The sequence below is a fragment of the Nerophis ophidion genome, linkage group LG04 (assembly GCF_033978795.1).
Source record: "Nerophis ophidion isolate RoL-2023_Sa linkage group LG04, RoL_Noph_v1.0, whole genome shotgun sequence".
Lineage (NCBI taxonomy): Eukaryota > Metazoa > Chordata > Actinopteri > Syngnathiformes > Syngnathidae > Nerophis > Nerophis ophidion.
This window is the reverse complement of record NC_084614.1, coordinates 55,049,542-55,064,629: the sequence shown is the minus strand read 5'-3', so window position 1 is coordinate 55,064,629 and position 15,088 is coordinate 55,049,542. Positions and strand designations below refer to the sequence as shown.

At 39.7% G+C, this 15,088-nt stretch overlaps 1 protein-coding gene across 4 annotated transcripts in view; it reads right to left on the bottom strand.

The window, feature by feature from the left end:
* Positions 1-15,088, bottom strand: part of LOC133551580 (MAP7 domain-containing protein 2-like) — a 42,904-nt gene that overhangs the window by 26,821 nt on the left and 995 nt on the right. The window contains exons 2-7 of one of the 4 annotated variants that reach the window (XM_061898427.1): positions 14,662-15,060; positions 7,483-7,575; positions 7,303-7,398; positions 7,148-7,225; positions 1,268-1,431; positions 987-1,083 (exon numbers count right to left, since the gene is read on the bottom strand). In XM_061898427.1, coding sequence (XP_061754411.1) covers positions 987-1,083; positions 1,268-1,431; positions 7,148-7,225; positions 7,303-7,398; positions 7,483-7,567 — 520 coding nt within the window. In that variant the 5' untranslated portion in view covers positions 7,568-7,575; positions 14,662-15,060. Of the gene's footprint in view, positions 1-986; positions 1,084-1,267; positions 1,432-7,147; positions 7,226-7,302; positions 7,399-7,482; positions 7,576-11,918; positions 11,943-14,661; positions 15,061-15,088 lie in introns of those variants that run through there. The other 3 variants (XM_061898426.1, XM_061898424.1, XM_061898425.1) reach the window with 3 other exon arrangements.

Genomic DNA, 15,088 nt, shown 5'->3' with positions numbered 1-15,088 from the left:
AAGGGAACCCACGCAGTCACAGGGAGGACATGCAAACTCCACACAGAAAGATCCCGAGCCCGGGATAGAACCCAAGACTACTCAGGACCTTCGTATTGTGAGGCAGACGCACTAACCCCTCTTCCACCGTGCACATATATATATACATATATATATATATATATATAATTTTTTTTTTTTTTTTTTTTTTTTTTTGCGTGAGTACCCCTCACAGCAGGCACAACACATTAAAACATCGAGAATCTGTTAAAATAGGTCGTCGTTGTGAAAATTCTAATTTAACTTTGGAACAACATTCTTTTAAAAACATTTAATCAATTTTGGTTTCTGACGTTGATTTGACAATTGAATTTTGGTAATTTCCTAACCAATATTCTACAACACAAATACAACGTTAAAACATCATGCTTTTTGATGACGTCTATTCAATGTCAGGTTGTGACGTTGAATTGACCGTTAAAATGTGGTCGTTTTCTAACCAACAACATGGTTCCACAGTTAGACATCAACATTGTCTCACTTTACAAATACAAGTATTTAGCAACTTTGTTTCAAAGTCAGTTTCAGAGGACATGTGTGAATAATCAACACCGTAACAATGACTTGTACCTGCCGGGCTAGTATACGCCGCATAGGGGTGCCGTTTATTTACAGCTGATAAATGTGATGCATGTGTAAAAGACAGTCACTGAGACACTTTTCCTCTCGCCGTTCTCTTTTATACGCACAAACACGCACACACACGCCCGTCAACTCTGGACCAGTGATGGAAAAAAAAGATTTAGGAGGGCACCTGTTACCCCTTCTAAAGTAGGTAGTTGTGCCCATGAGGGTGAGGAAGGCCACGATAGGAAGGGGGAGTCAGTCTGTGTCCATGAAGCTCTAATGCTCACATGAGATTGTGTACCTAATGTTGTGGCTAAAGACTGCATACACACTCTAATGTATATGCTTCCTCCATACCCTGTCTTAGCTTCAGATCTTACCTGCTCCTGCAGGGTAGCCTCTGCTCCAGCGTTTGTGTCTGTGCTCCAGGTGTAGGCTGCGCTCTAGAGAGCGTCTCATCAGGGCCTTCAGCCGCTCCTGAATGCATCATAGAAAAGCGTTTGTTTTTTTGTCATCCAACCTTTTCTTCATCATACAATCAGCTTATATTTGGTCATTTTGAACATAAAGAGAGACACTTAAATACAAATCATACAGGTGACGTTAACGACATATAGTGAGAGCAGAGCGTGATTAGTAGACGGATCTGGACTCAGCTGACCCTCTCGTCTTCCATCTGCTGCCTTCGCTTCTCTTCCACCGCGGCCCTGCGGAGCTCTTCTTTGTGCTTCTGCTCCTCAAGACGCTTCCAGCGCTCCTCCACCGTGCGCTCATACTGCAGCTGAGATCGCCGCTCCTTCTCCCTGATCAGTTGCTCTCGGGCCGCTGAAAGAAACAAGAATCTACTGGTTACTGATGGCTTCCTAAAAAAACCCACACAAGTGGTGTTTTGCTTCTCAGCTTCTCTTGTAGATTCCTGAACATGAACCACAAAAAAACATCAATGAGATTTATTTAAACCAGGGGTCCCAAAACTACGGCCGGATCCGGCCCGCCAGCGTTCAAAATTTGGCCCACGGAATGTCCCAAGTTAAAAAAAATAAAAAAAAATAAAATAATTGAAATCATTATTTTTTTTTTAACTTTCGTTTCTAATCCATTTTCTGCCGCTTGTTACTCTCTGTGTCCCTTAGTCGCTCAGGCAACTCATATTGTCTAAAAATGCATTTTCCCATCGATAACGTGACGTCATATATATATATATATATATATATATATATATATATATACACACACACGCGCGCACACACACACCCACACACACATTTTTGCAGCCCATGAGTCAAATAGTTTGAGGACCCTGATTTAAACATACACACAATACACCTGCGTCATTCTCAAAAAACCATGTTGACCTAAATATAAGACGATTTCTCTTCTTGCAGATGATTTTGTTTGGAAAAATATTTCATCCATCTTTCCATTTTTTACCGCTTGATCTCAGTTGTTGACAAATGTTTCCATCACTCTGACTCATTGATACCGGATTGACCCAAATATAAGACGACTCTGAATATAATATGACACATCTTCTTCAAAATCCTTCTTTTTAAGACAAAATCAGGGATATAAAAATAAAGAAAATCACTTTTTTTTTAAATTAGATAGAAAATCTAAATATTTTGTTAATAGCTGCTCAACAGCTGTGCGACAACTCTTGATTCAATAATACTTTCTGTATGTTGTTTTTCGCCTTTTTTCCTATTTGGCGTCGCCACGAGAAATTTCCATAACGCTTTTTGGTTTAGTTTTTAAATCAGACACAACCCCAGCCAGGAATCAAATTCACGCCTCCTTCCGCTAAAGGCAGAAAACGTACCAATACACCACAAGGGAATGAGACAGTGATTTAAATACTGAACTTATTGACCAGAATATAGGACGACCTTAGTATAAGATGATCCTTCTACAAACTTTGTAGATCAAGACCAGTTTTTAGACTAATATTTTTCAAGACAAGATAATTGATTGCAGTAATAAAAATACATTGTGTTGTTTAGCTGCTCAACAGTTGACTCTGCTTCACTGATCAACAATATCTTACATTTCGCAGAAGAACTGTCTCCAGGTCACTTGATGGGAAACAACATTTAGACTGACTTTGGGAGAAGTGATTGGTAGCGGGTGTTGCAAAGTTACAGCTATTTTCCCTGAAATTTTTGCCCATAATTTTTCCCTAGATATTTTCAACCGCTACAAAGACAAGTTATCATTGTAGACTACTAAACACTCATACCCCTGATCCTTGGTACAGCAGTGTTCTTTTTTACAGTTGTAACTTTCATTGTACCGAGATTGTTTCTGTTTTATGACTCAGACAGTGCCATTTATTTATCCATCCATCCATTTTCTACCGCTTGTCCCTTTTGGGGTCGCTGGAGCCTATCTCAGCTGCATTCAGGCGGAAGGCAGGGTACACCCTGGACATGTCGCCACCTTATGGCAGGGCCAAAACAGATAGACAGAAAACATCCACACTCACATTCACACACTAGGGCCAATTTAGTGTTGCCAATCAACCTATCCCCAGTTGCATGTCTTTGGAAGTGGGAAGAAGCTGGAGTACCCGGATGGAACCCACGCAGTCAGGGGAGAACATGAAAACGCCACACAGAAAGATCCCGAGCCTGGGATTGAACCAAGGACTACTCAGGACCTTCATATTGTGAGGCAGATGCACTAACCCCTCTGCAATGAAAACCTAAATGACCCTGACACGGACAAGCTGTAAAAAAAGGATGGATGGAAAAATGTATCATATATAATTGCAGACACACCAACAAATTAAAGTGTAGCACAACATCATTAGCATGACAAAGTGGAGTTGCAGTGTTCAGCAATTTTCAAATCATCTTTCTCTTTACTCTTACTTTCTCTCCTGCACTTCCTGTGAGAAATGTTTTCATGCGGTATTTTTTAATAAACCACTAAAACACAATTTCACATCAGACACCTGCATTTCTCCAACATAACAAAAGTCAAGATTTCTGCCAAAATAGCTAGGCAAACCATAAATTGTCATAAAACAAGTTAATATCAAAATAAAATGTTATACTGCAGGGCAAAAAAGTTCATATAAAACAAAAGAGGGCAGCGGAAGATACCGGTAAGTACTTTTCCATGAGGATTTTCCAGGCCATTTGACCTTTTTTGTAATTTTCTTTACACAGTAAAACAAAATTTGTCAATTTTATAGTGAAAAACTGGCAGCTCAGTCATCATAATTTTGACATAAAATGAGCTGAAAGTATATTTACCATCAAATCAAGGGTGCGTGTGTACCACTTATATTTTATTAGTAAAATTCAGGAAACTAAGCTGCCAACGTTTTCACCTTAAAATCTACAGTTTTTTCTTTCTTTTTTTTTTTACAGTGCATTACTGTAAAGTAAAATATGGCACCATTTTTATTTTAAGGTCAAATTCAGGTGACTGAGCTTCACATTTTTTTTTATCTTAAAATTGACAGTCAGTCACTTTTTTCACAGAGCACTCCTGTAAATTAAAAATGGTACGACTGTTATTTTTATGACAAAATGATGGTAACTGAACTGCCAATTTTTTTTACCGTAAAATCTCCTGACTATTTTTAACAGTGTATGTTATCCATGACTGGAAAATTGGTGAGACGTTTTCCAGGACGTGTGGGGACCCTCTGTTGGTTTGTAGATATTATCCATCCATTTTCTATCGCTTATTCCCTTCTGGGGTCACGGACGGTGCTGGCGCCTATCTCAGCTACAATCGGGCGGAAGGCGGGGTACACCCTGGACAAGTCGCCACCTCATCGCAGGGCCAACACAGATAGACGGACAACATTCACACTCACATTCACACACTAGGGCCAATTTAGTGTTGCCAATCAACCTATCCCCAGGTGCATGTCTTTGGAAGTGGGAGGAAGCCGGAGTACCCGGAGGGAACCCACGCATTCACGGGGAGAACATGCAAACTCCACACAGAAAGATCCCGAGCCTGGGATTGAACCCAGGACTGCAGGATGTTCGTATTGTGAGGCAGACGCACTAACCCTTTTGCCACCGTGAAGCCCTTTGTAGATATTAGACTCCCCAAATACACCGTAAGACAATTTGTCCTTCTTAGACTTTTTCCAGAGGAAACAAAGTTTTACATTTGGGTCAATAAAATATATGTAGTTTGTGTAAATACTGAGAGACACTCATTTAACCCATATGACCGCCTGAGAACCAGCATCCTGTAAAATTTTTCACGAAAATTAAAAAACACAAAAACCAATATACACTGCAGAGGACGCTGGTTCCGAGAGGAGTTTATAGTTTCATTTTGAAGTAATATTTTTGTTGTAATCTACTTTTTTTATAATACATATTCACAAGTAAGGGATGCCTAGTGGGATAATAAAGCCTAATTTACTAAGGTCTAAATACCTTGCAGGGTCTGCATCAGAGTTCCGTTGTGGTGTAAAAAGCAAAGCTCTCAATTTACTGGTCGATCTACATCCCTATTCTCACCTATTGTCATGAATTTTGGGTTATGACCAAAAGGCTAAGATTATGGGTACAAGCGGCCAAAATGAGTTTCCTCCGTCGCACTCTCTCTTAGAGAGAGGGTGAGAAGCGCTCTCTTTCGGGAGGAGCTCATTGTAAAGCCGCTGCTCCTCCACATTGAGAGGAGCCAGATAAGGTGGCTCGGGCATCTGGTCAGAATGACCCCCAAAGCCTCCCTGGGGAGGTGTTTAGTGCGCTTCCGACCAGTAGTAGACCACGGGGAAGACCCAGGACACGATGGAGAGACTCTGTCTCCCAGTAGGTCTGGAAATGCCTTGGGATCTGCAAGGAAGAGCTGGACGAAGTGGCTGGAGAAAAGGAAGTCTGGGCTTTTTTGCTTAGGCTGCTGCCCCCACGACACAACTTCAGATAAGCAGAAGAAGATGGATGGATGGATAAATACTTAGACTTAGACAAAACTTTGTTGATCCACAAAGGAAATTGTTCCACACAGTAGCTCAGTTACAAAAGGATGGAAATGGTAAGGATGGAATTTATAATGCTTGTATAAAGTAAACTAAAAATGTACAATTGTAGCAATATAAAATATAACATATATGTAATATTCTTGTGCTAAACAGTGTGTGCAATCTATAAAATAGCATGTACTATAATTTGGCGTTTTGCGTGGCATCTACTAAGACTGCGTGAGCATTTAAAAAGTGGTGCAGGCCGCCTTATTTAAATGAACATTTTCGTGTAATATATATACGGGTCATCATTACGGACACACTCATTTACACTACATCCATGTTCCTACCTGTGACTTTTCGCTACATTTTCAAACATGCAGGAAACATCTACCACTTTTTATGGACATTTTACAAGCAGTCGTGCAGTGCATCTACATTGACACCAGTTTTGTTTCATTTTATTTTTTTTAACTGCTGAAGGTGCATGGGAGGGAGGCTGCACTACACTGTGCCCAAGACAAAAACAATGCATACTTAAAGAATGTTTTATCATATAGGATATATGTTAATATTATATAGTCTATGTGAAATAACGAACGTCATTAGAAAAATATCAAATGACACCAAAACGCATCAATTCAATTTGTTTAATCAGCACCGTGAGTCATCCAGTTGTTATGGAATTATAAAAGGATGTTGCTGAATAAACATTCTGTCTAATATGTTTTATTTCTGACCGTCCAAATACGATGAAATGTACACATAGGACAAAGGATTCTTTATCTATTGACCAGCACAAATATTCCTCTCTCACAGCTATGTGCGTCTGTGTCAGTTTGAAAGTCCTTTTCAGTCGTGGTACGCAAAACACAAAATAGTGCTCCAAAACGGTGATGAGTATTGATAGATCACATCGCGTGTGCTGTATAATATATTTGCATTTTCTCCTCCCAGTATTGTGGCATTTTGATTATCAGCATATTTTTTTTCATGTTAATGAAGACATAGACGCAAAATTGATTGCATGGCTTAATCTGCTCACTTAACAGACACAATCCACTTTGCACACGTTTAGTAGATCAGCTTTGCATGTGCTATTAAGTTTGCTCATATTTTAGTGCACACAAACCTTTCTTTAGTAAATCAGGCCCCTAGTTGTTAACTTTAACCATAGTAGTTGAATTTGTACTTTGATCACACTTTTGCTCGACAGAAGTCAAAACAAAACCATGCAATGATACATAAAACTATTTTAAATATGCACTTCACTTTTTAAGCAACTATGTTTAGCTGTGACGTGTTAAACAGCGTTATATCCTCATTTCATTCCTTCTTTAGTCATTTTAGGTCAGTGAATGACTGTCATTGTGAGGCAACGTCTCGACTATCTGTGAGTAGGAGACCCACATTTGCGCTCTACTGTATGCGAGGAGGTCAGACTCTGCTCTGACACAGCTCATCACATCAGCAAGCCAGTGAAATCCCCTGGAACATTTCACTGGCAAAGCCATGCAATCAAGCACGCCAGGATGAACAATCTAAACCCTTTCAGACTAAAATAAAAAACTTTTGCGCACTAAAAGAAGCTCAATTACTTACCAAGGTTTCTCTCCCTCTCCTCTCGTCTCTCTTTGGCTAAACGCATCCTGTCGTCTGTCTTCAAGAAACCTTCGACCACTGAAGGATGGACAAACAAGAGGAAAACAATTCAAACAGAAAGAAAAATCTCTTTTAAACAACAGAGTGACACTTACTTGGTTTGCCCACATGGTTGGTACTGACATGAGCCACCAAGTGTGAAGGCGATGCAAATCCATTTAAGAGCGGCTTCTTCTCCACGTTAGCCGGAGCTGTCATCACCAAGGCAGAAAGAAAGATTGAACAATTTGGGGGTTTGTTTCTGAAAACAAGCAGTGTGGATTAGGAATACTCACCTGGTTTTCCAGTCCTGGCTGGTGAGCTGCGGCCGTTTGTTACAATTCTCTTGTCGGGAACTAGAGGAGCAGTTGGCGGTGCCATTTTAGCAACTGCAGGGCAGAAAAAACGTGAAGCTTGTCATGATGCTGTCTCAGTCAGTAGTCATGTTGGTCACAATTACATCAATGGGAAACTTAATTAGGGACACCTGCACAAGCTATTGCAGTGATTCCCAACCACTGTGTGAGGCTTGTGCGGCATAGCGATGCCGGATTTGTTCCTCCGTGGACGCGTCGGGCAAGAACACAGCTTGAGGTAAGAAATAAAGGATTTATTAAACTAATAAAACAAGTTAGAACAAAAACACTGGTGCTAAACAGAAATGCAAACAAAAGCGCTAGCATGGAAAGCTAGGAAAACGAACAGAACCACAAACACTTGGCACAAAAAGGGAAAACAAAACGACTAGCATGAAAGCTAGGAATAAAATAGAGCTTAGCGTGGAAGCTAGTGAGAAAGAGCATGAAACACAAGACATCAACTGTTGCATGAGAGCAAATTAGAGTCCGAGAATGAGTGAACAGAAAAGGCTGGCTTATATAGGACGGTGATTAGTAGAACAGGTGTGCGTCTTGATACCACGGCAGGTGAAAATAATACGTTGATATGGAAACGAACTAAAACAAGAACTAAGGAGTCAAACTACAAAATTTGATACGGGAAAGAATCAAAACTACAAAATGGAACGATCCCAGCAGCGGATCGCAACACACTGTGCCATAAGAAATGATACAATTTCTCTTAATTGTTCTGAAAATAATACATTTTCTACAAATAATGTTCATCTATCTATGCCAAGCATGACATGGATAGAATAATAATGGCAGGCAGAAACGTATGATGATTCTCGTCTTTTCTGGCTTATAAATGATGTTAGATACTTGTGTCAGGATAAGGTAGGATATACTAATAATGTGATCCAACAACCATCCAAACATCTAACATGTTGTCTTTACAAATGCAATAATGCTTTGCTTTGACTAGCCCTGTTTTAACAATATGTTTATTGTTGTGGTTGTTGTTGGAATGGTGCACAATTGCTAATATTTTGCCCCCGTCATGAAATTTAAGAAGACTGAAATATTACAAATAATAATAATAATAATGGATTAGATTTATATCACGCTTTTCTATTGTTAGATACTCAAAGCACTCACAGAGAAGTGGGAACGCATTATTCATTCACACTTGGTGGTGTTAAGCTACATCAGTAGCCACAGCTGCCCTGGGGTAGACTGACGGAAGCGTGGCTGCCAATTTGCGCCGACGGCCCCTCCGACCACCACCAATCATTCATTCATCATTCATTCACCAGTGTGAGCAGCACCGGGGGCAAGGGTGAAGTGTCCTGCCCAAGGACACAATGGCAGCGATTTGGATGTTAATAGGTGGGAAGCGAACCTGCAACCCTCCGGTTTCTGGCACGGCCGCTCTACCCACTACGCCATGCCGCCCCCAAATAACATTCATTGTGCACTGCAACCACATACACAATAAAAAACATGTATTACTACAATCACTGTTAATACCTGTATTCATTCGATGCATTTAGTTTACCACATCTCATTAAGATTGCATAACAGATGCAGTTGGATAACTTTATTGATCCCCTAGGGCGTGTGTCCTCCGTGAAATTGACTTCAATACCATGGTAAAATGATGGAATTACTAGACTTAGGGGATGTTAAATTAAGCTGTTTAATTTTGCTTGAAAAGAAGATAACTGACATGACACAAAACTATAGTGATTTCAAATGGCCACTTTCTGGCTTTAAGAAACACTCAAATAAATCATGAAAATTAATTTCGGAATGACACAGGAGGTCCTTCATACCGACAGCCATCAGACTGTATGATGCATGTATAATGCATATGCTCCTTCTTGACTTCACTTAAATGTAGAATATACGTAGAATATATTTATACTATTCATATGTTATATGAATAGTATAAATATATGTATATATATACATAAGTAATATATGTCATATATTATTTATTATTATTATTGTTTATTGTGAGCGAACTGTGGTGCTGAATTTCCCCCAGGGATCAATAAAGTACTTTCTATTCTATTCTATTCTAAATTGTGGTAGTCAGTACCAGTTTCATTTTTGGATCAAGCAGAGTAAAAAAAAAAATGGAACCATTCAATTCAGGGAAAAAAAATTATGGAATCATGAAAAAAAAGAAAAACATTCCAACACATTACTTGGATTTTGTTGCACCACCTCTAGCTTGTATAACAGCTTGCAGTCTCTGAGTCTATGTACTTAACAAGTGACAAACTACTCTTCATCAATCTTGTTCCAATTTTCTCTCATTGCTGATGTCGGAACAGCTTGTCAGGTTGGAGTCTTGTCATGGACCATTTTCTTCAATTTCCACCACAGATTTTCAATTGGATGGAGATCCGGACTATTTGCAGGCCATGACATTGACCTTGTGCATTTTTCTTCAAGGAAAGTTTTTGCTCTATGGAAAGATGCATTATCTTATTAAATGATGTCATCACCCCCAAACATCTTTTCGACTGATGGAATAAGAAAATTGTCCAAAATATCAACGTAAAGTTGTGCATTTATTGAAGATGTAATGACAGCCATCCCCAGTGCAATTACATGACATGTAGCCCCACATTATCAATGACTGTGGAAATGTTCAGGTTTTCTTCAGGCAGTCGTCTTCATCTCTTTGGAACGGCACCAAACAAAAGTTCCAGCATCATCAACTTGCCCAATGCACATTCATCTATCCATCCCATCCATTTTCTACCGCTTGTCCCTTTTGAGGTCGTGGGGGGTGCTGGAGCCTATCTCAGCTGCATTCGGGCGGAAGGCGGTGTACACCCTGGACAAGTCACCACCTCATCGCAGGGCCCAATGCACATTCATCAATGAATATTGCTTTCATCCAGTAATCCATAGTCCACGATTGCTTTCTCTTAACCCTGTGGTGAACTGAATTGTCCTTTTTTTTTCTGTGTTGGTTTGCACGTCATGTTGACTCTCGCTCTCGCCCACAGTCTGGAGTGCAGCTGACGCTGGGCAATCTTGCACACCTGAACTTGATTAAAGGTGGCCTATTTAGTCTGGGTGCTGATGGCCTGTCAGTGCCGGAACTTTGTGTCCACTGCAATTTTCAACTCGTATGTGTCTTGGCCTCCTTCACACTAGCAGTCTTTCAAGTCTGTCTTGTGCGCCTCTCAGGTTTGCCTGTTATATCCAAGCCTTGTCTAGCGCCTTTAGTTAGCATTTTGTTTCTTTGTTTTACTTCGTTTTTGAAGTAAATTATCCTAGCTTCATCTAGCGTCCTTATTTTTGTACTTTGTACCCCTGTTTGGTATTTTTCCCAGACTGTATTGTTCCTAGCTTTGTCTAGCACATTCTGTTCTATTTTTGGTTGTTTGATATAGTTGTTCTTCATGGTGTGTTTTTGTATTTCCACCATCGCCTTTTGTTTTGGCTACGTCCCACTTCCACCAAAATAAAGGAAGAGCTTTACTACAACCAAAATACGTCTCTGCATCCTTGGGATCCACTCTCATATTTCGTAACAAACCAACTGTAACCTTGTCTTTTCTGTTTATATGTTAATCACTACGGCTACATGCAATAAATTAGTCTGATTTCTCAAATAGTTTGTGTTTTTGTATTTTTTTTTCCCATCCACGTGTGAAGTCCAAGTGTTCATGCACACCCTCAAATGCGACTGTTGGTCATATACGCCATGTGCTTCCCGTACAATGGGGGGTGGGGGGGGGGGGGGTGGGGGGGGGGGGGGTATTTCATTTTAGCGCAGATAAATCTATTACTTTCCCTACGACATCCTTACAACTTCTTTTAACTGATTTCCGCTGTAATATTGGCAGATTACAAATATTACGTCTCTAATGGTTATGTTGATGTTAAATAACAGAGAGCATCAGGAAATTATCTTGGATTGTGCTACGGCTATGACCCTACCGCCAAGAATGTATTGGGTCGGATGCAAAGAAACGGGGCAGAATAGTTTTTTCGATTGTATTTTTGGATGAAAACCGTGGCAACAATACTTTTGAATGTCTCAAAGTTCATTCAAAAGGCTCTATGGATTGGTAGGAGTTTTAAATCCAAAGCAAAAAAATGCAGCATGAAGAGGTTTGTGTACACTTTATTATTTGCCTTTAATATACCTGCTTCATTATCTTTCATCTCATTCGTATTTTTTTCGGGACTCCAAAGTAATCCGGCATTCTACAATTCCTTAGCTACCTTCTTAAATAAATCTCTGCTTCTTTTTTTCTACCATTGATGCAATTCAAAATGTTATGTTATTTTTAATTAGTGAAGCAAATAAACAGTCTACTCTTCATTACAATTTTTGCTATTTTTACTGAACGGTATCTGCTTACCGGTCATATCCCGCTCAATGAGACTGGCACATGCGTGATAGGAAGGGTCCTCTCCGGCTGCAGACTGAAAATTTACAGGGTTATTCCATACTTTTTCCTCACAATTGAGTGATGACATCATTTTAACTCTGCTTGATCTAAAAATTAAACTGTTACTGCCTACAACAGTGTATTTTTTTTAAATTTATTTTAGTGTTTCTCAAAGCCAGAAAGTTGCCATTTGGAGTAACTAGTTTTGTGTCATGTCTGTTATCTGTTTTTTTATACACAATTGAACAACTTAATTAACATCCTCCAAGTCTGGTAATACCATATGTTCATGTCAGTAGTTGCAGCAGCAATGCTTATGCAGTACACAGGAAATACCACAACACACATAGTAATATCGTATTGATTCTTAAGTATTTGGATGAATGTGGAAAATAAACAATAGATATATTAGGTTATAGTGTAAATGTAACATGATTTAGAATCAACAGGCATGTATGTGCACAGACAGATGTGATGCTCAAGCACCTGCCCGTTTGCTCTTCGAGAGAAAAGTGACCTTTTCTGCTGAAATTGTTTCCATTTATTTAAGAATGAAATAATGAAAGTCATCAATTCCCTTCAAGGTATTGTAAGAATTCCTCCCCAAACTGTTTCACGGCGCCCACAAGCCCATAATGTAGTCTGAGTGTCAGCACAAACGACTGCACCCTACAGTACATCTCCTCCGACACGCAGCATCAGGCAGACAGCTCGCTGAAAACATGTTTCCTGAACAAAATGAAAAAATAACTCACAGCCTCGTTCAGCTGTTTACTGACGTTTAAAGTTTCAATATAAGTGAAATTTCCTGGAAAAATTATACATATTTATAGGGATGTCCCAATACAACTTTTCCACTACTGATACAATGCCGATATTAGAGCCTTAGCTATTGGCCGATATTTATCTGATACAAATAATAGTACATACTTTTCAGTCATTGATCATGATCATGATCAACTTAGTCAGATAACGATAATACCTAACATTATGACGGATGTATGATTTTGAATTTGTTGTTTTGGCAAGACCTATTGTGGTCACAATAATTAAATTAATGACGCAGCCAGTTGAATGATGCTTACACATTAGCTGCTGAATACTTTCTAATTCGCATCTGCTTCTCTCAAACTTGTTCCATCCAACTGGAGTTTGTTTGTGCTGAAATTTTTGTTGTTGTCTAACTATTGTAGTTTTTAAGTTACTAACGTTTCAATATTCAGAACCAACAACTTGTCAAAACCTTCCCCAACCAGTCCCAATCATTTGTGCTGCAATTTTTTTGTATGACTTTTATAGTTTAGTTTTTTTTTGTTTTACATTAACCAGTACTTAACACGTTATTAATGATAACTAGACCCCCACCTATGTAAAAACCTCCCCAAACCTGTCCCATTCGTTTGTTGTTGCAAAAATTGTTGGTCTATTATAATTTTTTATTTATTAACATGGTGTAAATCAGGGCTTCACGGTGGAAGAGGGGTTAGTGCATCTGCCTCACAATACGAAGGTCCTGAGTAGTCCTGGGTTCAATCCCGGCCTTGGGATCTTTCTGTGTGGAGTTTGCATGTTCTCCCCGTGAATGTGTGGGTTCCCTCCGGGTACTCCGGCTTCCTCCCACCTCCAAAGACATGCACCTGGGGATAGGTTGATGGGCAACACTAAATTAGCCCTAGTGTGTGACTGCGAGTGTGAATGTTGTCTGTCTATCTGTGTTGGTCCTGCGATGAGGTGGCGACTTGTCCAGGGTGTATCCAGCCTTCCGCCCGATCTTAGCTGAGATAGGCACCAGTTCCCCCCGCGACCCCAAAGGGAATAAGCGGCAGAAAATGGATGGATGGATGGATGGTGTAATTCATCCGTGTGAAGTTGGACCCAACCCTTGTCGAAATAGCCCCAAACTGGTCCTGAACATCCAAAGATTTTCCCAAAATGTTTGCGGAGCACAAACGACAGGTTTTGAAAAGGTTTTGACAAGGTAGGGGGGCTGGTTGTAAATACTGAAGCTTTAATAACTTAAAAACTATAATAGTTAGATTGCAGCACAAACAAATGCAACACGTTTGAGGTGATTTGGACATGGTGGGGGTTGGATGACGTTGTTAGCCAGAAACTATATTTTAGAATAACTTAAAACCGTAAAGGCGCAAACTAAAAAATGTTGCAACAAAAACGACGCACAAAAGATCGGGACAAGTTTTGTGGATTTGGATTAAAGTTGGGGGTTGGGGGCGGGGTCGACTTCACACAGGTGATATATTATTAGTGTGATGCTGCTTATATGCTTTAACCATCAGAAAAGTTAAAAAAAAAAATGTGTGAACAGTACAGATTTGTTTTCATTCAATTTGATCATTTGAGTTTATATTGGTGCTGTCACATTTTTATCATGATACTAATTATTATTTTATGACGGGTGACCTTTTTTGTGGTTTGAGCACCATCCCCTTAAAAATGTATGTGCACATTTCTATGAATGTGCAATCTGGGTTAAACTGTCATGAATTTGCCCAAACTTTTAATATTACAGTTTGCATTGTGCTTTATAATAATGAGACACTGCTGTTGTTTCTAGAAAACAAATGGACCCAAACTGTCAAATAAAAGACACTTAGTCGGGTGTGGTAAAAGTTGTTGAAGCTGTTTAAAAGAATTGGGACATAACATGGAGTTGGACATCACTGGCATGGCTACAGCAAATGTGATTACTGACCTGCTGATGTTTCTTTTCTTTCAGGGTGTGGAGGGCCTTGCAATGACTTCAACAATCAGCATCATCATCATCATCATTATCATCATCATCATCATTATCACCACAACCATTAGTGTGGTCGTCAAAAAACACAGTAATACAGTCCCTAGGGGCTGCACATATCAATGCACTTAGGACCCTTTAAAGCTCTGAATGACGTCACCGCAATAACGACGTACGCGTGCGTTTTGCTTTTAAATAACCAGTTGGCACAAACCCATATTCAAGAACAATTAAACCACTGAGGAGGAAACGAGGACGTCCCTGTCGTGCATTTCGGTTATGTTTACACGGAAGTAAAGCATGGCTGTGCTGCATCATCATCATCATCATCAAGCGTTGTTTGAATCGAGCACGCAGCTGTATGAAAACAATGACGTCATCTGCA